Source organism: Panthera leo, chromosome A3 (assembly GCF_018350215.1).
Source record: "Panthera leo isolate Ple1 chromosome A3, P.leo_Ple1_pat1.1, whole genome shotgun sequence".
Classification (NCBI taxonomy): Eukaryota; Metazoa; Chordata; class Mammalia; order Carnivora; family Felidae; genus Panthera; species Panthera leo.
In genome coordinates, this window is record NC_056681.1 from 11,830,746 (window position 1) to 11,852,326 (window position 21,581).

Sequence of the window (21,581 nt, forward strand, 5' to 3'; positions counted from 1 at the left end):
GTAGAGGTGCCTAATCATTGTTCACATGTCTATTATATAATCTGCTAATCATTATGTAATGAAATCTGAAAAGGATGCTTCTATCATTGCACATCACCAAGCAGAGAAATCTCAGGCCTTCAACCCTGTCTAAAAGATGAGAAACATGACTCCCTTGGGGAGACCCTGGGTCCTTTCTGATATAAAATGTCACTGCATCTCAATGACCAGGGTTTCCCACTAGTAAAGTCTCCTTAAAAATCTGTTTCCCTTTTGGCTGCCCCAGAACCACAGAGCTGTAAGGGACTTCTTAGCCACCATTGTGCAGTCTTGTAACAGTTTCCAAAGGAAAGTTTTGAGTTGTTGCAAAGGCAGAGTTCTGTGGGACAGTTTTTCTCGCCATCACTTTGCAGATAATTCAGAGAGGAGCCTAAACCTGAGCTGATACAGGTTGAAGTACACAAAGACCTTGAGTGGTGTTCAGATAGCAACAGATGTAGTCATCACTGCTGTTTGAAGAGCGGGTTGCTGGTTCTCCAAATGTTTCCCTGTGTATTTTGTCATTGGCTCCTCTGAGACAAGACCCAGTGGCTTTAGCTGGCGACACTAAGACTGAGAGAGAGAATCCTGCCATCAAGGAACATCTGTTGGGCACATCCAGATCAGACGCGTGCAGAGCTCAGGGGAAACACAGATGAGTAAGGAGCTCCAGGTTTTGTGGGGGTGTCAGGTTTAAAGTCAGTCTATCTATCTATCTATCTACTTCTCTATCTTGGGAAGGAAAGAGGTGAGAGGGAAAAACATTTACACTGAGGGAACAGCATATAGAGGCACGGAGGCCAGAAGGGTAGAAGAGCATGATGGAGGAAGAGAACAGGGCATGGAGTGGGCTCCGAGACTTCAATGAATGTCTGGGGTTAAGTTTGAGAGAGAGAATCATGGTCCAATCGCAACTATGTCTGACAAAGTCTTGGATACGTGTTAGACAATCACTAAGGATTCAGTGGAGTAGTGAACCACAAAAACTGAGTCCTCGGTGAGCTCACGGTCAATATGTTTGGTGGGAGTATAGACAAGTCCAAGCCACACCATGATTGAAGCCAGTGTAGACCATGCTGGCAGTAAGGTGTCTGGTGAAAAGTCGCAAAGCAAGGAGGCAATATGAAAGGCAAGTGAAAAAGCTGAGGCTCGTACAGGCGAGGTAACTTGCCCAAGGTCACGCCCCTAGTAAGTGGCAAAGGCAAAGCTGGGAGCCCCGTTCTTAAAGACAGTCCTCTCAAGGCCTGATTCCATCTCGCGTGATCCTGGCACCTCACTTGCTCTCTTTAAGCCTCGGTATTTGTGTCTGTAAAATGGGGCGAGGACTCCAACTGTCGGCTCCTGCTCAGGCTCAGTCGGGAGAGCTGCTCGCAGATCATCTGGACAAGGGGCGAGTCCGGGAGGCGGAGGCCGGGGATCACTCAGTCAGCAGCTCCTAGCCTCCACCGCCCGGCTCCACACCGGTTCCCATGACAACCCGGCCAGCCACCATCCCGGGGCTGGCGTGCGTCACGTCCGGCTCGTTTGTTTCCGGGGCTAGTCCGAGCCGAGGCGGCGGCCCTGCCAGCCCCAGAGCCGGATTCCGCGACTCCTCCGCTCGTTCTTCTACCTCCCGCTTCTCCCTCCGTCGCCCGCGGCCATCGGCCTCGCTCCGGTACGACGCGCAGCCGCGGCCCAGCCTCCCTTTGGGCCCGCCTCAGAGAGGCGTCACTTCCTGGCCTAGTGTTTCCGGGTCGCCGCTGGTCTCGGGGTACTGGCTTCGGTCCCTTGCAGCCGGCCGGAGCGGCGAGAGCCCAGCGGGGCCCGGCTCCGGCGGCGGCCGCGGCTCCTTCTGGAAACGCTCGGCCGGGGCGTCCTTGGCGGCAGTGCCGGGTGAGTGCGGGGCGGCCGCGAGCGGAAACGGCCTCCGGCGCTTCCCAGGGCAGAGGGGGCGCCCGATTCGGCGGGGCTCGGCCAACCCGAGAGCGGGGTCCCCTCGCGGCCGGCGGGGGCGGCGGGCGGGCCCGCCTTTTCTGCGTCCCGAAGGCCCAGCTTGTCCTCAGGATCCCCACTCCCCCGGAGACTGCCTCGCAGATTCCTGGGACCGGCCATGGGTGGCTAAGGGCAGCTCAGGAGGAACACCCCCTCTTCGGCGACTAACCAAGTAGGAGGCCACCCGACCCCACCGCGAGGCACTTACCGCGCAGTGGTCCCCAGCCCAGTGTCTGGCAGCCGATCTGGGTTTGTACTTATTGTGTGACCTTGGACAAGTCATTTCATTTTCTGAGCCTCATTTGCCTAATTACTTAAATGGGAGTGAACCTGCCTGCGAGAGCCGTAGTGGGGATGAAACGAGATAATGCTTGTGAAGCACGGTCTCTGGCATACAGCTGGCGTCCAATAAGCGATAGCGGCAGTGAATTCATTCACAAAGCCAGATGGGGCCTGAGTTTGGGACTGGGGTGTTTTTTACAACTGATACGGCCCTCAGAGACTGTAGGAATTACCAGCTTGGGAATAGCAGCCGCCAGCTCCTGTCCCCAGCAGGGAGTGGAAACTGCTTCCTTCAGAGCCTCTCTGAGAGGCAGCTGCCAGTAGGGAAGCCCGTTTTCAGCAGGTTATATAGCTGGTGTTATTTTCAGAGGTTTGCAAGACCTCTCTCTGAATCTCTCTGGAATCTGATTGGGGTATGGGGGCCCTCTGGTGTTTCACAGACAGTGCAAGGTGCCTTGGATGTGTCTCAGGAACCTCGGGTTTGGAATGAGTGCAAAAGAGTGGGGTACGGAGGTGGAAGAGGTTGAATGGCTTGCTCTCCTCTTGCTGCTGTTTGGAGGCCGAGGGAACTCTGAGCTGGCTGAAGCTAGACCAGAGATCTGTAAACCTGTGGACTGGGGCAATGATGCGTCCTAAATAGCCTATGTCTGTGCAGGGAGGGGGCTCCTTGAGATGCTGCTTGGGGGATGTTTCTGCTTGAATGGGCCAGCTAAGGTAAAGCCAAGCTAATGCTTTGCTACCCCAAATCATTTCAGTTCCTTTCGGTGGGGTTTGAAACAGATACAGCTTTCCTTTGACATTATTAAAAAAAAAAAATAACCATTAAAAAAATTATCATCGTCATGAAAAAACCACCACCTCCTGAGTGTATATGTAACATCTTCTCTCTTCATTGAGTTGCTTTTCCAAGGGAGTCCAGATTGTGGGTGCAGGGAGTGCTGACCAGGCCTCTTGGCTCTGGGCACCCGCCTGACGCTGTTAGGGATGTTCACAGTGCCATTTCCCGCTCCCCCCCCCCCCCCCCACCAGACTGGCACGTCATGGCGCTCCAATCCTTGGGTTGCTTGGAGAAATTAACGGCTTCTGTCATTGCGCTGTCTAGTCTCCTGTAACCACGCTGTTTTTGCAGAGAGCGTATTTTTTTGTTGTTCTTGCAGAGTGCTGGGAATAAATTGCTGGCTCTATGCTCAGAAAAGACACCAGCTATGACCAGCTACAATGCAGCCTGTATTCTCAGAAAATGTATTCAGGAGGGATGATGTCAGCTGCTTTACCACTGGCCGGTCTCTGGCCAGCCTCTTCCCTTGGCCCTTGAGCTTACATCTTAAAGAGATTTGCAGCTCTTCCAGCCCCCTTCGGCGTGGGAAGATGGGAATTTTGCTACTATAGCAATTTTTAGAACTCAAGTCTGCTTGCCCTGCCATGGGATGTTCTAACTTAGCCTAGCCCTTTCAAATAGAGCTGTCCGGCAGGTGCAGCCCAGAAGCAGCATAGAGCTTGAGTCAGGGTTTGGGCATCGGACCTTGGTGCGGACCTCAGATTCTACTTCTTCCTTCCCTGTGATTCAGGACAAGTGATTTGGCCTCGCTGAGCCTCAGTTTCCTCTTTAACCTTGGGGCTGTCCTGTGGCTTTCACTGATTTTCATTGAGCACTCAGCAGAGGGCCCTCATGTACTGATCCCTTAGTGAATGGTAGATTGTAGCAATAAATGAGTGGGGGAAACGGGGAAAAAACCCAGGCCTCAGGGCCTGCCAACCCAAGTTCAAATTCCAGCTCGGACCCTTGGGAGCTCTGTTGGGCTGGTTGTTTCGTGGCTGACCTTTGGCTTCCTCCTAGAGCTGGTATGAGGATTAAATGGGATGATGCAGAAGACCCAGGACCTCGGTGACGATTCGTTCCCGTCTCCCTTTCTTTAATTACCTCTTAGCATTCATTTTCTTTCACCTTTTTCCTCACCTACCTAGGTTGACTCAAGATTCATCATAGATGGGTTTCCCATCCTTGACTTGAGGATTTGGAACACCAACACCGATTGGGCTTTTTGGATCCCTTTTCCTTGTTTATTGTGTGCCAGCAACAAACACGGGTGTGGACTGTGATGTGAGCTTGAGAGTGGCTGACTTTGTAAAAAAAAAAAAAAAAAAAAAAAAAAAAAAATCAGCCTCTATATAGGCTCAGCGCTGACTTCGTCAGAGAAAAGTCACAGCCGCGTTTAGGAGGCTTCATGTCCCTTTGTTTACATTTTTCTCAGACGTACCAAAAAATAGTCCCTGGGACCAAAGGCAGGATGGAAGTTTCTCTTGTAGATACAAAATAGGAAATACATACCGGTTTTTACTGGTAAGGACAGTGATGTCTTCTCTCGGCTTGCGATACATACATTGATAGTGACCTCTTGTAAGTAGGATCGAGGGCAGGGCTGTGGCTTCCCAACTGCAGCTCCCTCCCCCCTGATTATCCCCCCACTGCACCCATCCGAGGGCCTGGCATGAGACAGGTGCTGCATAAATACTTGTTGAGCCCAGGAGTCCTGGAGGTATGGGAGGAACACGGGTGCCTCAAAAGGTCAGGCTTGGAATCTTGGGTCCAGTAGCTCTGGCTGCTTAACAGCATGTCCTGTCATGGAGCTGACCTCCCTGGAATCTTGGGAGAGCTCAATGAGAAGCTGAAGGCATGGCATCACGAACGCCTCATTCATTTCTCCTGTTTTATCAAACACCTACTGTGTGCGAAGCTGTGTTCCAGGCACTGTGGTGAATGAAACAGATGTGGTCCTTGCCTTTGTGAAGCATGCTGGGTTACGGTGGGGGTACCAAGAGGGGAAGTTAGTAAATGAATAACGACGCTTTCAGCTGGTGATTACCCCAGGATAATGGGGTAATGAGGGACTAGGAAAGTGGGAGTCCCTGAGCTGGGGTTGTCAGCGAGGCCTCTGAGGGGTGACATTGGAGCTGAGGCCCGAAAAACGAATGTGAGCCAGCTACGGGAAGAATCGGGAAGAACATGCAGAAGGAACGACGCGGGCAAAGGTCCTGAGACAGAAGTGAGCTTTGCGTGTTTGAGGAACAACAGAAAGGTTTGTGTGGGTGGAACTTGGAAGGGGAGGACAGCTATGAGAGATGAGCAGGGGTAGACCGTGAGAAGCCTTTGGCCTTGGTCAGGAGGTAGAATTTTATCCTAATGGATTTTCATGTGCCTCCTGTGCTCCTTGGGTGTATGTGTTGAAGCACGGGGCTCCCTTGGGAGGGCAGTGGTTGGGAGAAAGTGGCCTCTCTGTCCCCACTTCTCCTGCACCTCTCACCCCTCACTTCCTGGTTAAGATCCTTGGAGTCTCCCCAAAACTGTGAAGAAGCCAGGTGAGTGGCTCATTGAGAGTGGATGATTTTATTGACGTCATGATCGTTGCCAGGTTTGTGGGCCCTTAGCACTTCCTGAGCTGAACTCAGATCTGAAGGACTGCTGGGCCTGTCCCTTCTCACTGTAGCTTCCTTCTCAGTCCCATGTGGTCTCCACAGCCAGCAGGAGCCCCCTCCACTTAGCTAGCAGGTGTTTCTGAAGCACGTACCCTGCCCGCCTCTGGTTCTGTGCTTAGTTACCTTACTGAGTAATTCAGTCAGGGTCCTTGCACCCGTGGAGCTTGTGGTCAGGATGGGTGACTGTGAAAATGCACATCCCCCACCTGGCTGGAGATATTTGCCCACGCTCACCTTACCTTCTTGAAAATGCTTGGCATTTTAGGGGTGCCTGGGTGGCTCAGTCGCTTAGGTGTCCGACTTTGGCTCAGGTCATGATCTCACTGTTCACGAGTTCGAGCCCTGTGTCAGGCCCTGTGTTGACAGCTCAGAACCTGGAGCCTGCTTCAGATTCTGTGTCTCCTTCTCTCTGCCCCTCCCCTGCTTTTGCTCTCTCTCTCAAGAAAAAAAATAAAAGAAAACGCCTGGCATTTTGGCAGGGGTATAGCACCTTCAGATACCAGGAATAGCTGTTCATGTTTTTCAAGGGCGTATTTCGAGCCAGCCCTCTCTGAAGACCTTTATATCCTGATCATCATCCTTACACCGACTCTGAACTCTAGGTACTATGATCAACCCCCACTGTCAGATGAGAAAACAAGCCCAGAGAGGCTGAGCAGTTTATCTGACTGGCCCAGAGAAGCAGACCGAGGATTCACACTTAGGCAGTCAGGCTTCTGGATCTGTTCATAGATCAGATCTGTGCTGTGCTGCCTCCTGTGGCCCCGGCAGTACCCTCGATGAATGCAGGTTTGCTCCCAGCATTGTGGCACCGACCATGCTGGTTACTCTGTGTGTGTTCTAACCAGTGGCCCCGCAGACAGCAAGTGTTCAGATTCGGGCGCCTGAGTGGCCCAGCAGTTGAGTCAGTTAACTTGATTTTGGCTCAGGTCATGAGCTTACGGTTCATGAATTCAAGCCTCGAGTCAGAGCATGCTTGGGATTCTCTAACCGCCCCCCCCCCCCCCCCCGCCTCGTGCCCATGTGCACTCATTTTTTCTCTCTTAAAATAAATAAATTAAAAAAAAAAAGTACAAATTTGGTGTGCCCCAATTCAGAATGTTCTGTCCTGTCCATTGGAACTGTAAACCTCTCCTAAGTATAGGGGAATAAGCTATAGGTATTGGAGAACTGTAAACCTTTCCTAAGGTATCAGGCTGTCGGAGATCCTCCAGGGGGCATCAGCCAGTGTGGTCTTCCTTTAAAGTTGCAGATGTGATCACGGCCCTCCCTGCCTTGCTTTGAGCTCTTCTGGGGCTTCACATGCCTCTTGGAATAAAATACACAGTTCTTCACACGCTCTGCTCTCTGAGCCTCAAGGCACAGGATCCTGCCCTGCTGGTGCCTGCGGCTTCATCTCTGGTCACTCCCCTCCCCCTGGCCGCTTCAGCCATCCTGGCCTTCTTTGTGTTCGCCAAGCTCCTTCCTGCCTCAGGAAAGCAGGGAGTGGTGGGTAAGGGCGTCGACCTTGGAGCCCAGCTGCCAGGGCTCTCATCTCAGCCCTGCCTCTTCGTGGTTCTGTAACTTTGGGCACGTTCTTTACATTTCTCTGCCTTGGCTTTTGCACCTGTAAAACGGGGATCAGAGTAGTAGTGCCCGTGTCTCCTAGGGTGGTTTAAGAAGACGAAGGGCATTAGTGTGCATGAGTGAGTGCCTGGCAGCATTAGCTCAGGGCCTTCCTCCCTAGGGACGCCTCTGATGTTACATTCCCCTCCCACTCTTGGCCTGGCAAACTCCTCATCCTTCAAGTCTAACCTTCATTGCCTGGGGTGGGGGTAGGGAGATACCTATTTATTTATTTAAATTCAAGTTAGTTAACATACAGTGTAGGAGTAGAACCCAGTTAGTGATTCCTCACTTACACATGACACCCAGTGCTCGTCCCAACAAGTGCCCTCCTTAATGCCCATCCCCCATTTAGCCCATCCCCCCACCCACCTCCTCTCCAGCAACCCTCAGTTTGTTCTCTGTATTGAAGAGTCTCTTATGGTTTGCCTCCCTGTTTTTATTTTTCCTTCCCTTCCCCTGTGTTCATCTGTTTTGGTTCTTAAATTCCACATATGAGTGAAATCATAGGATATTTGTCTTTCTCTGACTTATTTCACTTAGCATAATACGCCCTGGTTCCAGGGGGTGGGGGGGATTTTTTAAACTTTCTCCTCCTCCCTCCAAAACCAGGTTGGGTGCTCCTAATCACATTCTTCATTTATGAGTTCAGCAAAGTCAAGGACCTACCTGTCTTGTTTCTACCACAGCTTTGCAACATAGTACGTGTTCAGTTAAATGTGCTGCATGGATGCGCAGAGAGGGGCCCGGGGCTGGTGGTGCCCAGTTGTAGCTCAGGCCAGTTCTGACTTGCGTTTTGCCTCGGCAGCCACAAGCTGGTATGTGGACCCGTTCGAGGAATGATGTGCTTCTTGTTCTTCCCCTTCCAGCGCATGCCCCTAGTCCAGGTGGGCAGCATGTCAGTGCTTTTGGCGATGTCACTGCCTCGAACCCAGAAGCCATGGAGGAGATAAGGTAGCCCCCCCGTCCCTGGATCGGATGGGGAAGCCCAGTTCAATGGATACAAAATACAAGGATGATTTATTTCGGAAGTACGTGCAGTTCCACGAGGGCAAAGTGGATGCCACCCCCAGCAAGCAGCGGCCTGGCAACGATGAGTACCTGCGGGTCGCAGCCTCGACCCTGCTCAGCCTGCACAAGGTGGATCCCTTTTATCGATTCCGGCTGATCCAGTTCTATGAGGTGGTGGAGAGCTCCCTGCGCTCGCTGAGCTCCTCCAGCCTGCGGGCTTTGGCCTGCGCCTTCAGTGTGCTGGAAACGGTCGGTGTCAACCTCTTCCTCTACCCGTGGAAGAAGGAATTCAGAAGCATCAAGGTAAGGTCTGGGGAAGGGCCATGCACACCGGTCTCCCTTCTTGCCCCTCCCAGTCCGACCTGAGAGGGCTTGTGCCAGTTACATCCCTCCTCTGCCTGCAGACCCGTCCGGGTATCTTGCCCACCGCCTTTGGTCCAACAACTAGAAGTACCCTCTTCTGTTCCCCACCTTGCCGGTCTGACCAGTGTCCTCTCTTTACTGAGTCCCTGCCCCTGGCACCTCCCGTCTGAAGCTGTGAAGTTGGAAAGGCAGGCAGCACCCTGGTGACGCAGGACCTCGAAGCCCAGGGCAAAGGGCTTGAATTTGCCCTAAGTAGGCCGAGAGGCAAGGCAGACCCGGATCGGGTTTACATTTGGAAAGCATTCTGTTGTATGGGAAGGAGACCAGTGGGGCGGTGAGACCAGTTAGGAGGCTGCTGCAGACGCCGGGGTCCCCTGAGAGGCGGTTCGCACTAAGTGGGAACAGACAGGAGAGTGGAGGATGGATTTAAGAGAGCGAGAGAATTCTGAATCGTTCCGAAGGCAGCGATGGCTCAGGAGAGTTGCCACAAAGCCAGGCTTTTGTTCTTCAGAACTCCGCAGAAATCCAGAAAGGAATATTCTTCCTGCTCATTGGGCCTTCCGCCTCGGCTCTGATCCCCTCTCTTCACCACCTTTGCCCTGTTTCCTCAAATGGTGCAGAGCCGCGGAAGCCCGAACAGGGAGCTGGTGGCTTTGTGCCCTCCCGCTCCAGGCGGTGCCCGTGCAGCTCCCCTCGCCCCGTGTGCCCAGCTGGCCTCTGTCTGCTACAGGGCGGGGAGGAGGGGGGGGGGACTGCTGAGATCTTTCCCTCCTCTCTCCTCCCCCTGCTCACACACGGGTGTGCTCAGACCACGTGTGCCTCAGAGAGCAAATCCCGCCTCTCTTTTTCTGCCCCCTTCCTTCTCCTAGACCTACACGGGCCCCTTCGTTTATTACGTCAAGTCGTCGTTGCTGGAAGAGGACATCCGAGCCATCCTGCATTACATGGGCTACGTGCCCGAGTTAGGGACTGCGTACAAACTCAAAGAGCTTGTGGAGACCCTCCAGGTGAAGATGGTCTCCTTTGAGCTCTTTCTGGCCAAGGTGGAGTGTGAGCAGATGCTGGAAATCCACTCACAAGTCAAGGACAAGGGCTACTCCGAGCTGGACGTGGTGAGCGAGCGCAAGAGCAGCGCGGAGGACGTGCGGGGCTGCTCGGAGGCCCTGCGGCGCCGGGCTGAGGGCCGGGAGCACCTGACGGCCTCCATGGCCCGCGTGGCGCTGCAGAAGTCAGCCAGCGAGCGGGCGGCCAAGGACTACTACAAGCCACGGGTGACCAAGCCCTCGAGGTCGGTGGACGCCTATGACAGCTACTGGGAGAGCCGGAAGCCGCCCCTGAAGGCCTCGCTGAGCCTGCGGAAGGAGCCGGTGGCCGCAGACGTGGGCGATGGCCTCAAGGACGAGATCGTCCGCCCGTCCCCCTCGCTCCTGGCCGTGTCCGGCTCCGCCCACGGAAGCCCGGACGACCTGCCGCCCCCCTCGCCGAACAACGGTCTGGGCCCGCTGCGTGGCACGTACTTCTCCGCTCAGGATGACGTGGATCTGTACACGGACTCGGAGCCGAGGGCCGCGTCCCGGAGGCAGGACGCCCTGCGGCCGGACGTGTGGCTGCTCAGAAACGATGCCCACGCCCCCTACCACAAGCGCTCGCCCCCTGCCAAAGAGTCCGCCCTGTCCAAGTGCCAAAACTGCGGTCTGTCCTGCAGCTCCTCCCTCTGCCAGCGCTGCGACGGCCTGCTTGCCGGTCCCCCGGCCCCCAGGCCCGGCGCCTTCCCCGGCAAGGCCTCTGCCCACGACAGCCTGGCCCACGGGGCGTCTCTGCGGGACAAGTACGCGGGCCAGACTCAGGGCCTCGACCGGCTGCCGCACCTCCACCCGAAACCCAAGCCCTCGGCCGCAGCCACCTCCCGCTGTGGCTTCTGTAACCGCCCGGGTGCGGCCAACACCTGCACCCAGTGTTCAAAAGTCTCCTGCGACACCTGCCTCGGCGCCTACCATTATGACCCCTGCTGCAAAAAGAGTGAGCTGCACAAGTTCATGCCCAACAACCAGCTGAACTACAAGTCCACCCAGCTCTCCCATCTCGTGTACAGATAGACTCGACCTTGCACCCCCCCTGCTCCAAGGGCTACACCACCGACTTTCTGGGTCCCCCCAGGGAAGAAGTGTTCACGCATTGATCTCGGAAGCAGAGGCCTGCCTTTGACCGTGTAGGTGTCAGGGGATCGTGGGGTCGCCCGCACCACGTGCGCGTTCACCTGGCGACCCAGGTATTTCCTTTGATGGCTGCTTTGTCACCTGACAAGGGAGAGGGTGGCACTTCCGTTCACATTCATTTTTGCTAATCTCTCCACTCCCTATTCCATTGTTTGTTTTTGAAGAAGATTTCTGTCTCGGAGACTCTTGCCACCCCCACCCCTCCCACTGCAAAGCCAACTTGGACTGGGAAGGGCCCTCCAGGTCCCCTCCAAACGCCCACCTGGAGCGCCGAGCTAGAGGCCTGTTGGCTTGTGAAATGAGCCCTCCTGCCACACCGGGCCTCTTCCAGTGGCTCATCCCTTGGCCACCCCCTTCCCGGACACAAGGATCCCCTCCTGGACTCCCCGCCCCTGACTTCCACCCGTCTGGGTTTCAAAGGTGGACTGAGTCCGGTATTCACCGAACGGCATCCTGTTGCCACCACAGCTCAGTTCAGCCCGTGGCGTTTGTGCACTTTGCTCCGACGCACTGAAGCGTGGACCTTCCACGGCAGGATGGACTTCTCCCCCTTTCTGTTGTTTGCACATGCCCCTCTTACTGTACTGTAAATAGATATTTTTGAGATTTATTTTTAAATAAATATTCAACTTGCCGTGTGTTTCACAGTGGTTAAAACATTGATCATGTAGCTATTTATACAAATGGCCTGGGTTCTTTAGTCTTCCAAGGGAGGGTCTCCTCCCCTTCCGTGTTGTGTCCTACACACACCACAGCCCAAGGGTAGAGCAGAGAGTGTGGGGGCAGAGGAGGAACAGACGATGTCCCAGAATTGGTGGCGAGCCACTGTCTTCCCTCCAATAAATCTCTATATACCTACCTCCAGCATACACTTAGGGGGCTAGTGCGGGCCGGGAGTTCTGTGCACCTGCGGACTGTGATACCCTAGTGACCCTTCAGGAACCTCACCCTGCGGACCTACAGCCTGGTCTTTGCCATTTGCTGCGTGTGAACCTGCACTCCGAACTTCTTGAGTCTCGTTTGAGCAGGAACGTCATTTGGGATCTCCCCGCCCCTCCATCTCAGCCTTCTTCGCCTCTTTCCAGGACTCCTCTGCCACGTCGGTGATCCTTTTGCACTAAAAGTGGGCCCGGGTCAGCGTGTGCCCATCAGACGGACGTCTCCTGAGATGCTCAGCTGAGCCTAAGCGCTTCCAAACCTGAAGGCCCCTTAAACTCCTCATGTGAATGACCCCTGGATGTTGCTTTTGGGGTGCAGAGCAGGAGTGGGGCAAGAGTTTGAAACTAAAAACCGCTTCCTTGTGAACTAACATATTTTAGCCATACGTGTTTGTGATGTACAGAATATAGGAATTTACGTGCAGTGGGTTTTCTGGTAGAAAGGAGGTGTTCGGCTCTCGAACACATTGAGCTCTGGCTGAATCCTGAGGCCACTGTGAATTTGCTGATGTTCTTCCAATGCAGTGGAGTGATTTTAAGGTTTTCCAAATCTTCTGTGGCTCTTTTTTATATATCTAGTACAGCACATGTAGATACTCAATGTGTATATACAGCTGAGTTTCAACACCTTTATTACTGAGACCAGCCCGTTCTGGGGTCATCATCTTTGATGTTCTTCCTTCCCACGTTTCAGAAGTGTCGATGCCTGTTTTACTCCTGAGAGCTCTAGTTTTCTAGTTTTCCGTTCCCAGATCGCTCCAGCACTACAGGAACTTTTAAGCGACTGTGAGGCCAGGTAGCTTCTACGGTGGGCAGGAGCAGGAGTGCCCACCTCGTCCTGGGAGAGAAAGTCCGGCACACGTGTCATCATGGAGATACCGTGTTTATAGACTGGAATAGGAGATCTCTGACCGTGTCCTTGGCGTGTACCTTACTGTATGAGGTTGCTGTGATTGAGATGGGTAAATACATGCTAATTTAAAAAGACAGATGTTTTGCGATTGCTTTCTATCAAGAGTTGAAATGTTGAGAGATGACTCAAAAAAATAATAAAGTGTCTTCCATTATTAAACAAAGTGTTTGGAGTTTTATGTCCCTCCCTCCCTGCTGCTTTTGAAGTTTGGGCTGCTTGGATTGTTTGTTTGTTTTGCTCAAGCTGTATCCTCTGATGACAGGACTCTCATTTTCTCTTCCACAAAACTGATAACTTGATGAGAGCCCCGCTTTCGAGTGCTTACTCTGTGAGCCGGGTACTTTGCATGCTGACCCTTCACATGCGTGATTCCACAGAATAGTCTCCGTCATCCTGTAAACTAGGTAGTGTTACGATCCCCACCTGTAAGGTGGGGAAACTGAGGTGTGCAAAGTTGAGCCATGTTTCTTAGGAGTGGGACTACATACTCCAGGAGAAATGATTGTTGGTGGTGACTGACAGGCATTAAATAACATTGAAGGACATTATGAAAAAAATTAATTACGTTTTTCTTTCAATCCGTTTAAATGCCTTAAGGAGAAAGTCCATTTAACGCTAGCTTGTCTTTACCAAAGAGGAAGCAGGTGTTAGGCTCGGAGCCTTAGGCAGAGTCTTAGCTAGGTGTTCCGTTACCTTCTGTCTGGAGCAGGCCGTACTGCTTTTCCATCTATAGCAATGACAAGAGATCACTTTAAAAATCAACGTAAGTGTTTTTCAAAAGGAGGGTTTGCAAGATACGTGGCAAAAATCTTGAGGGTGGCATAAGAGCAGCTGTGATTTGGGACATCCTGGCTTTTAAAAACTTTTTTTTAATGTTTATTTATTTTTGAGGGGGGGGAGGGGCAGAGAGAGGGGGAGACACAGAATCCAAAGCAGGTTCCAGGCTCTGAGCTGTCAGCACAGAGCCCGACGCGGGGCTCGAACCCACGAACCGTGAGATCATGACCTGAGACGAAGTTGGACACTTAACCGACTGAGCCACCCAGGCGCCCTGGGACATCCTGGCTTTTGGTAGCAGCAGGGTCTCTGCATGATGGTGACCACTGCTGGGTTGGCCCCTACAAGGCATCTCAGCAGTCAGAGAATAGCAGGTTTCTCCATTTCGTGCGCCGGTGAACAAATAATCCAGGCCTCGGGCCAGACCGAGGCCCAAGAGCTGGGTTGGGTTTGAGCTGCAGCCCAGGAAATGGCACCGCCAGGAAGAGCGGCTTCCTAGAGATGCGCACCTAGCCTGGGAGAGCGGAGGAAGCCAGACACTCGCTGCTGCACCCGGAGCAGAGTGGTGGCTTCAGAGCCGATTGCTTAATCTGTGTATGTAAACGACAAGCATGTTTAACATCATCGTGCCCGCCAGCTGCCCAGTAGCTCTGCTGCCCGCTTTGAGCACCGATCTGTGGCACCCCGCCCGCCCGATTACCAGTCTCAGAGAGAGAGAGAAGAGCTGTGGCAGACACTTTGAGTTGAACCCCCGTCTCCTCTCACCCTTTCTCCTTTGGTAATAGAAGCCCTGATTTTTAGACACATGGCCATCCAGAGTAAAGACTGCCTTCCCCAGCCGCTCCTGCAGCCAGGCGTGGTCATGTGGCCGTGTCTGGGCAGTGGGACGGAGAAGTGGTTCGTGTGGCTTCTCAGACATGTCTTTGAAGGATCTTTTCTTCTTCCCACCCGAGCCTCCTTCCTGGCTGGAATGGAGCGGCCCAGGGAGACTCTGAGGCGGAAGCCAAGTGATGAGGGAGGGGCGGTTGGGAGCGGCTGGGTCCCTGATGCTTAAGAAGCCGCCATCATAGCCAGCCTGCCCTGCCTACCTCCAGAGTTTTTATGTGAGAGAGGAATGAGCCATTATCTTGCTTAAATGCCACCCCCCTCCCCCGGCCCATATTCTCATTTAAGAAGCCATCTTATTTACAAAAGAGGTACAAATGAACCCAGCTTCCATGATTTAACAGCTACCGACTTGTGGCCAACCTGGTTTCCTTTTTACCTGTCCGTCCACTTCCCTCCTAAATTCCTTTGAAGGAAATTCCAGACATCTGCTTCAGTGGAATATTTCAGTATGTGTCTCTAAAAGACAAGGGACTTTTAAAACACCATACCATTATCACATCTAAATTTTTATAATTCTTTAATAGCGATAGATAGGCAGTCAATGTTCCGATGTCCAGTTGTATAAATTCATATTAAAAAAATTGTTTTTTAACGTTTATTCATCTTTGAGAGACAGAGAGAGACAGAGCATGAGCGGGGAAGGGGCAGAGAGAGGGAGACCCAGAATCCGAAGCAGGCTCCAGGCTCCGAGCTGTCAGCACAGAGCCCGACGCGGGGCTCGAACTCAACGAACCGCAAGATCATGACCTGAGCCGAAGTTGGACGCTCGACCGACTGAGCCACCCAGGTGCCCCTAAATTCATATTTTAAAAACAGTTTGTATCAGGGCTCAAATAAGGTCTCCACATTGCATTTCGTGGATAGACCTTTAAATCACCGTTACCCTCAAAGCTGTTCGTGTAGAGTATAGGGACCCTATCTTTCTCTTTTTTTTTCCTTGAAATGTTTTTGTCAAGCTGGATTTTTAGTCCTTTAGAGTTCGCTAGAGTCTGCACTTTGCCGACTGCAGCTCCCACTGTTGTTTAACGTGTTCCTCTGTTCTCTCCATCTCCGGAGCAGTTGGCTCTTTTTTTTTCTCTCTTCCTTACTGTTTATTTGCTGCACATTGCACAAAAGTAGAAAAATAAACATTTCCTATGGCTATGGAGCGGGGCTGCAGGTCCATAAATAAGGGATTGAAAGGAAATAACTTAAGGAAGGATGAGGCCTGGTGCATACAGAAGGTCTGGGTCCCGGACGGGCTGGGGTCGGGTCCAGGTTTTCAGACGCACAGGTCTCCACTGGTGACACACTTCAGGTCCCGTGTGAGGAGGCGGAAGAGGTTGAACGTGACGGAGGCCTCGAGGCACCCCTGGGACTCCTCTGGGGCCCTCTGGAGCCGGTGCAGCCAGTGGTGCAGGCGGCCGCGGGGTCTGGGTCCCGCCGTGGGCTGAGCCCGGACACAGGCCTGGAGCTCGGAGTGGATGTGGCGCAGCACACGAAGGGGCTGGTCCAGGACGACGCCCAGGGATGAGTCAGTCACGTTCCCCAGGACCTTCAGCGTCAAGTCTAGTTCAGCCTCCAAGGCCGCAGGGCGCTCCCAGGCCTGCAGTCGAGTCAGGTCCCTGGTCCTGGGGAAGAGGCGAGAGCCACAGCTCCAGTTCTTCGGCGGGAGTGACTCTTCTAAGGCGTCCCTGGCCTTCTTGAAGACTTCTAGCTCCCTCGGCGACAGAGGTGGGAACTTGCCCACGTGGCAGCCCCTCCTGGTTGGGGGGGGCCTGGAAGTGGGGACAGGGCCCGCGCTGGTCAAGCCCAGCCCCACGGTCACCAGCACCACAACCCAAGCTGGAGCCATGGCCCGATCTCGACTGCTTCCCCGGCCGCATGGCTCCGCTTTTAGCCAGGCTCGCTGGGCAATCCCAGCTGATGTATGTAAAGTGAAAAGGCAAGTGGAAATTGGAATCTCCACTGGGCCTGAAAAGGCCTGAGTAGGCGGAGCCAGGCGCTGAAGCAGGTGAGCACGTGGGCGTGGGCTAGGCTGCCTGAGCCGCAGAGAAAGGGCATCCGACGGGTCCCTTCCCTGGACTTGTGCCGAGAAGGAAAGAGAAACTGAAATTCCCTCATAGGAGAACGCCTTGTTTCTGAGAAGTCCAGGGTCTGGACAGTCGCGTTTAGGACTCTCTGGGGCAGCCTTCAGCTGACTGTGGGGAGCCCCTTACCGAGGCCGAGGCAGGTGCCGGGGCGAGGAGTGTGGGCCAGGGTGCCTGAGCGGCAGAGGCGGCTTCCCTTCGAAGCGCAGTCTTCGTTGGCTGTGGTCCCATTCGTGTACTTTTGCTTCTGTTACCCGTGCTTTTGGTGTCACATCCAGGAAATCGTTGCCAGATTCACTGTCACGAAACTTTTCGCTGCGTTTTCTTCTAGGAGTTTTATAGTTTTAGATCTTACATTTAGGCCTTTAATCCATTTGGAGTTAAGTTTTATATGTGGCGTAAGGTAAGGTCTAACTTCAGTCTTTTGCGTTTGGATCTCCAGTTTCCCCACCACCATCTGTTGAGACTGTCCTTGCCCTATTGTATGTTCTTGGTACCCTTGTTGAAGCTCATTTGATCATATATGCGAGGGTTTATTGGGCTCTATTCTGTTCCATTGGTCTTTAAGTCTATCTTTATGCCAGTACTACAGTTTTTTTTTTTTTTAATTTTTTTCAGTGTTTGTTTATTTTTGAGAGACAGAGACAGAGTGGGAACGGGGGAGGGGCAGAGAGAGAAGGAGACACAGAATCTGAAGCAGGATCCAGGCTCCGAGCTGTCAGCACGGAGCCCGATGCGGGTCTTGAACTCACGAACCATGAGATCATGACCTGAGCCGAGGTCGGACACTTAACCGAACTGAGCCACCCAGGCGCCCCCCAGTACTACAGTATTTTGATTACTGTAGCTTTGTATATAATATGTTTTGAAATCAGGAAGACTGTTTCAACTATTCAGGGTACCCCCTTGAGATCCAGTATAAATTTTTTTTTTTTGCCTTTTTAAATTGTGGGAAAAAAAGCAAAAGAAGAACAATATTTCATGACACGTGGAAATTACATGAAGTTCAAGTTTCAATGTCCATAAATAAAGCTTTGTTGGAACCTAGCCATGCTCATATCTGTGGCTGCTTTCAGGTTACAGCAGCAGAGTTGAACAGTTGTGTGGCCCTCAAAGCTGGAAATATTTATTATCAGTCCCTTTATAGAAAATGTTCCCTGACCTATGGTCTGAAAGTCCAAGAAGGCCAGTGGTCCCTGACCCAGCTGCTACTCTGGGAGAATCACGGACGATCTGGTTGGTGCATGATGGCCCCACTCTCTACTTTCTTCTCCAGCTCACAATACAGATAAGTAATATTTCATTTTCTTCCAACATCTTCATATCAGCTCTGTGGTCATACTGTGACAAGCCTGTGACAAGTTGTGAAAAGCAATTTCTCAGGGAAGAGGAGGAGTTCCCCTCCCCCACCAGCTTTTTCTTTTTAAATTTTATTATTTTTTAAAATTTACATCCAAGTTAGTTAGCATCTAGTGCAACAATGATTTCAGGAGTAGATTCCTTAGTGCCCCTCACCCATTTAGCCCATCCCCCCTCCCACAACCCCTCCAGTAACCCTCTGTTTGTTCTCCATATTTAAGAGTCTCATGTTTTGTTCCCCTCCGTTTTTATATTATTTTTGCTTCCCTTCCCTTATGTTCATCTGTTCTGTGTCTTAAAGTCCTCGTATGAGTGAAGTCATAGGATATTTGTCTTTCTCTAATTTCACTTAGCATAATACCCTCTAGTTCCATCCATGTAGTTGCAAAAGATTTCATTCTTTTTTACTGCTGAGTAATACTCCATTGTGTATGTGTGTGTGTGTGTGTGTGTGTGTGTGTGTGTATACATCTTTATCCATTCATCCATCGATGGCCATTTGTGCTCTTTCCATAATTTGGTTATTGCTGAAAGTGCTGCTATAAACATTGGGGTGCATGTTTCCTTTCGAAACAGCACACCTGTATCCCTTGGATAAATGCCTAGTAGTGCAATTGCTGGGTCGTAGGGTAGTTCTATTTTTAGTTTTTTGAGAACCTCCACACTGTTTTCCAGAGTGGCTGCACCAGCTTGCATTCCCAAGATCCAGTATAAATTTTAGGACCATTTTTTTCTAGTTCTGCAAAAATGCCATTGGGATTTTGACAGGGATTGATTGCATGGAACCAGTAGATTGCTTTGGGTAGTATGGACACTGTTATAATATGAAGTCTTCCAACCCATGAACACAAAATATCTTTCCATTTATTTGTGTGTTCTTTAATTCCTTCCAGTAATGTTTTATAGTTTTCAGGGTACAAATCTTTCACTTCCTTGCTTGAGTTTATTCCTAATGATTTTATTCTTTTTGATGCTACTGTGAATGGGATTGTTTTTATAATTTCATTTTCAGATTTCTCATTGTGTATGTATAGAAGGCAACTGATTTTTTTTTTTTTTTATGTGCTAGTTTTGTATCCTGCAACTTGGTTGAATTCATTTATTCTAACAGGTTTCGTGTGTGTGTGTGTGTGTGTGTGTGTGTGTGTGTGTGTGTGAAATCTTTAGGGTTTTCTACATATAAGATCTTGTTATCTGAGAATAGATGCAATTTTGTTTCTTTCCAATTGGGATGCCTTTTATTTCTTTTTCTTACCTAATTGCTCTGGCTGACTGCCAGTACTGTGTTGAACTCAAGTGGCAAGAGTAGGCATCCTTGTCTTGTTCCTGATATTAGAGGAAAAGCTTTCTGTCTTTTACCATTGGGTATGATGTTCACTGGGACACATAGGTTTTCTTTTTTTTTAATTAAAACAATTTTTTAATGTTTATATTTGAGAGAGAGAGAGAGAGAGAGAGAGAATGCGAGCAGGGGAGGGGCAGAGAGAAAGGGAGACACAGAACCTGAAGCAGGCTCCAGACTCTGAGCAGTCAGCACAGAGCCCGAATCAGGGCTCGAACTCACAAACTGTGAGATCATGACCTGAGCTAAAGTCGGATGCTGAACCGACTGAACCACCCAGGCGACCCAGACACATAGGTTTTCATGTGTAGCCTTTATTATGTTGAGGTCATTTCTTACTATTCCTACTTTGTGGAGTATTTTTATCATGAAAGTGTTTTGAATTTTGTTAAATGCTTTTTCTCTGCATCGACTGAGGTGACTTTTTTTGTCTTCCATTCTATTAATGTGGCATATCTCATGGTAGTTGACTTTTGAGGCTTGCTCAGATTTGGTTTGAGTTTTGGGGATGTTGTATTCTTTCATCAGGAGGCACATGATGTTGGATTCTCTCCTTTTGGGAGAGTAGCAGCCATTAGGACTGTTTAGTCCTTAGACCGGTCATTTCATTGGAAGTTGCAACACGTAGATATTCCAATGCTAGTATTCCTTCTTTGTTTGGCAACTGGGATACTTCTATAAAAAGAAACTTCCCTGTGGTGGTGTGAATCTACATATGTGATCAAATTGTATAGAACTAAATACACACTCTCACACCAGTGCATGTAAAACTGGTACAATTTGAACAAGATGTGTGGCTTGTACCAATGTTAGTTTTCTCGTTGTGATACTTTCTGTAGTTGTGCAAGATGTCACCACTGAGGAAACTGGGTGCAGGGTACTGGGACCTTTTAGTATTATTGTTTTGCAACTTCCTGTAAATTTATAATTATTTTTTTGAAAAGAAAATGAAACTTCTTTCAGCTAGTATTTGACTACCAGTAGTCTAGTTTAAGCGAGATCAACGCTTAATTATTTGCCTTTATTACCATTTTTTTTTTTTAATATTTATTTATTCTTGAGACAGAAAGAGAGACAGCATGAACAGGGGAGGGTCAGAGGAAGAGGGAGACACAGAATCTGAAACAGGCTCCAGGCTCTGAGCTGTCAGCACAGAGCGGGGCTCGAACCCACGGACCACGAGATCATGACCTGAGCCGAAGTCGGATGCTCAACCAACTGAGCCACACAGGCGCCCCAATTATTACCATTTTTTTAGTAAGCTTAAGGCCCAGTGTGGAGCTTGAAGTGATGACCCTGAGATCAAAAGTCAAGTCATGGGCCAGCCAAGTGCCCCTCTTTGCCTTATTTTTACTTAATGAGCTGATGCCTTAGAATCCCCCAACAGTGACTGATTTTTTTAAAGTATGAACTCACTGATTTCAGTATGTTTTAAATATTTCATTCCTATACATTATTGTTATTGGTGCTCAGATTCCTGTGTTTGGCCAGGAGGGACCTCTTCCAGTCCTTCCTGAATCCTTTTGACTTGACCCTGGAACCTTTGATTGCCTCCACTCTCTGGTAGGACAGGGTGCTCCAAGTTCATCTTGTACATTTCCTCCCCAGGTCCTGGAATCACGTTTCTCCAGAGAGGGGTCCTGTCACTGTGAAGTGACATTTGGAGACCACGGTCTGAGAGCTAGGGATGCTCACTGCCACTGGGCTAGTCATTGCTTCTTGGTCTTTTTTATGAGCAGAGTTGACGTTCTTTCCAGAACAAAATATGTCATAAGATCACACTTCTACTTTAAATTAAAATTCAGGACTATAGGATCTTTACTTAACCTCATCAGTCTGTTTTTCCCATGCTAGGAATCCTGGTTCTCAGGGACTCCAGGAAAGCCATCACGGATTTTAATTTCGCCACCTATGACGAGACCTACTGTTGACCGAGAGGAGGGAGTCATGGTGTGGGGTGGCCCCTGGGAGCGAGTCTCAGTTACACACCCCTCCCCTCTACTGAGTGGGGCATGACAGAGGCTCTGGTTTGCAACTTCACAGGTAGGGTTCACTCCTGGCTGCCCATGGTTCCATTAGTAAACGAGACATCAGAGATAGGTGAAGCCGGAGTGGGGGGAATGCGGTTCAAATGCAGTTCTGTACCTTCCCTTCCCTGCCCCAGATGAGCCCCTGCTCCCAGTGTCAACCTTCCCAGCCCTTACACTTTCACCACACTTGTCCACATCCTTAAGCACCTCATGTCACGTCGTTTCGCGTGGTTTTATACGTGCTCGCCAGCAGCTTGCTGTCCCCTCCTCTCGCTGCTCTGAGATTTATCTGTGCTGATATGTTCATGCAAGTTTCACTTGTTCA

At 50.9% G+C, this 21,581-nt stretch overlaps 2 protein-coding genes across 5 annotated transcripts; one reads left to right on the top strand and one right to left on the bottom strand.

Moving 5' to 3' along the window:
* The first annotated feature begins 1,736 nt into the window (after positions 1-1,736).
* Positions 1,737-11,574, top strand: SPATA2 (spermatogenesis associated 2). Of its 4 annotated transcripts, none has more exons than XM_042930695.1 (3): positions 1,737-1,890; positions 8,220-8,664; positions 9,594-11,574. In XM_042930695.1, the coding sequence occupies exons 2-3, from the start codon at positions 8,329-8,331 to the stop codon at positions 10,818-10,820; spliced, it is 1,563 nt and encodes a 520-aa protein (XP_042786629.1). In that variant the 5' UTR covers positions 1,737-1,890; positions 8,220-8,328; the 3' UTR covers positions 10,821-11,574. The 4 variants fall into 4 exon arrangements, with proteins under 4 accessions (XP_042786629.1, XP_042786632.1, XP_042786631.1 ...); XM_042930698.1 differs by lacking the exon at positions 1,737-1,890 and adding an exon at positions 4,435-5,348; XM_042930699.1 differs by lacking the exon at positions 1,737-1,890 and having other exon boundaries at positions 8,240-8,304; positions 8,383-8,664.
* A 3,939-nt stretch (positions 11,575-15,513) lies between these two features.
* On the bottom strand, positions 15,514-16,752 carry LOC122214879 (interferon lambda-1-like). Its single transcript, XM_042930107.1, has one exon. The coding sequence runs from the start codon at positions 16,288-16,290 to the stop codon at positions 15,718-15,720; it is 573 nt and encodes a 190-aa protein (XP_042786041.1). The 5' UTR covers positions 16,291-16,752; the 3' UTR covers positions 15,514-15,717.
* Between the last annotated feature and the right edge of the window lie 4,829 nt (positions 16,753-21,581).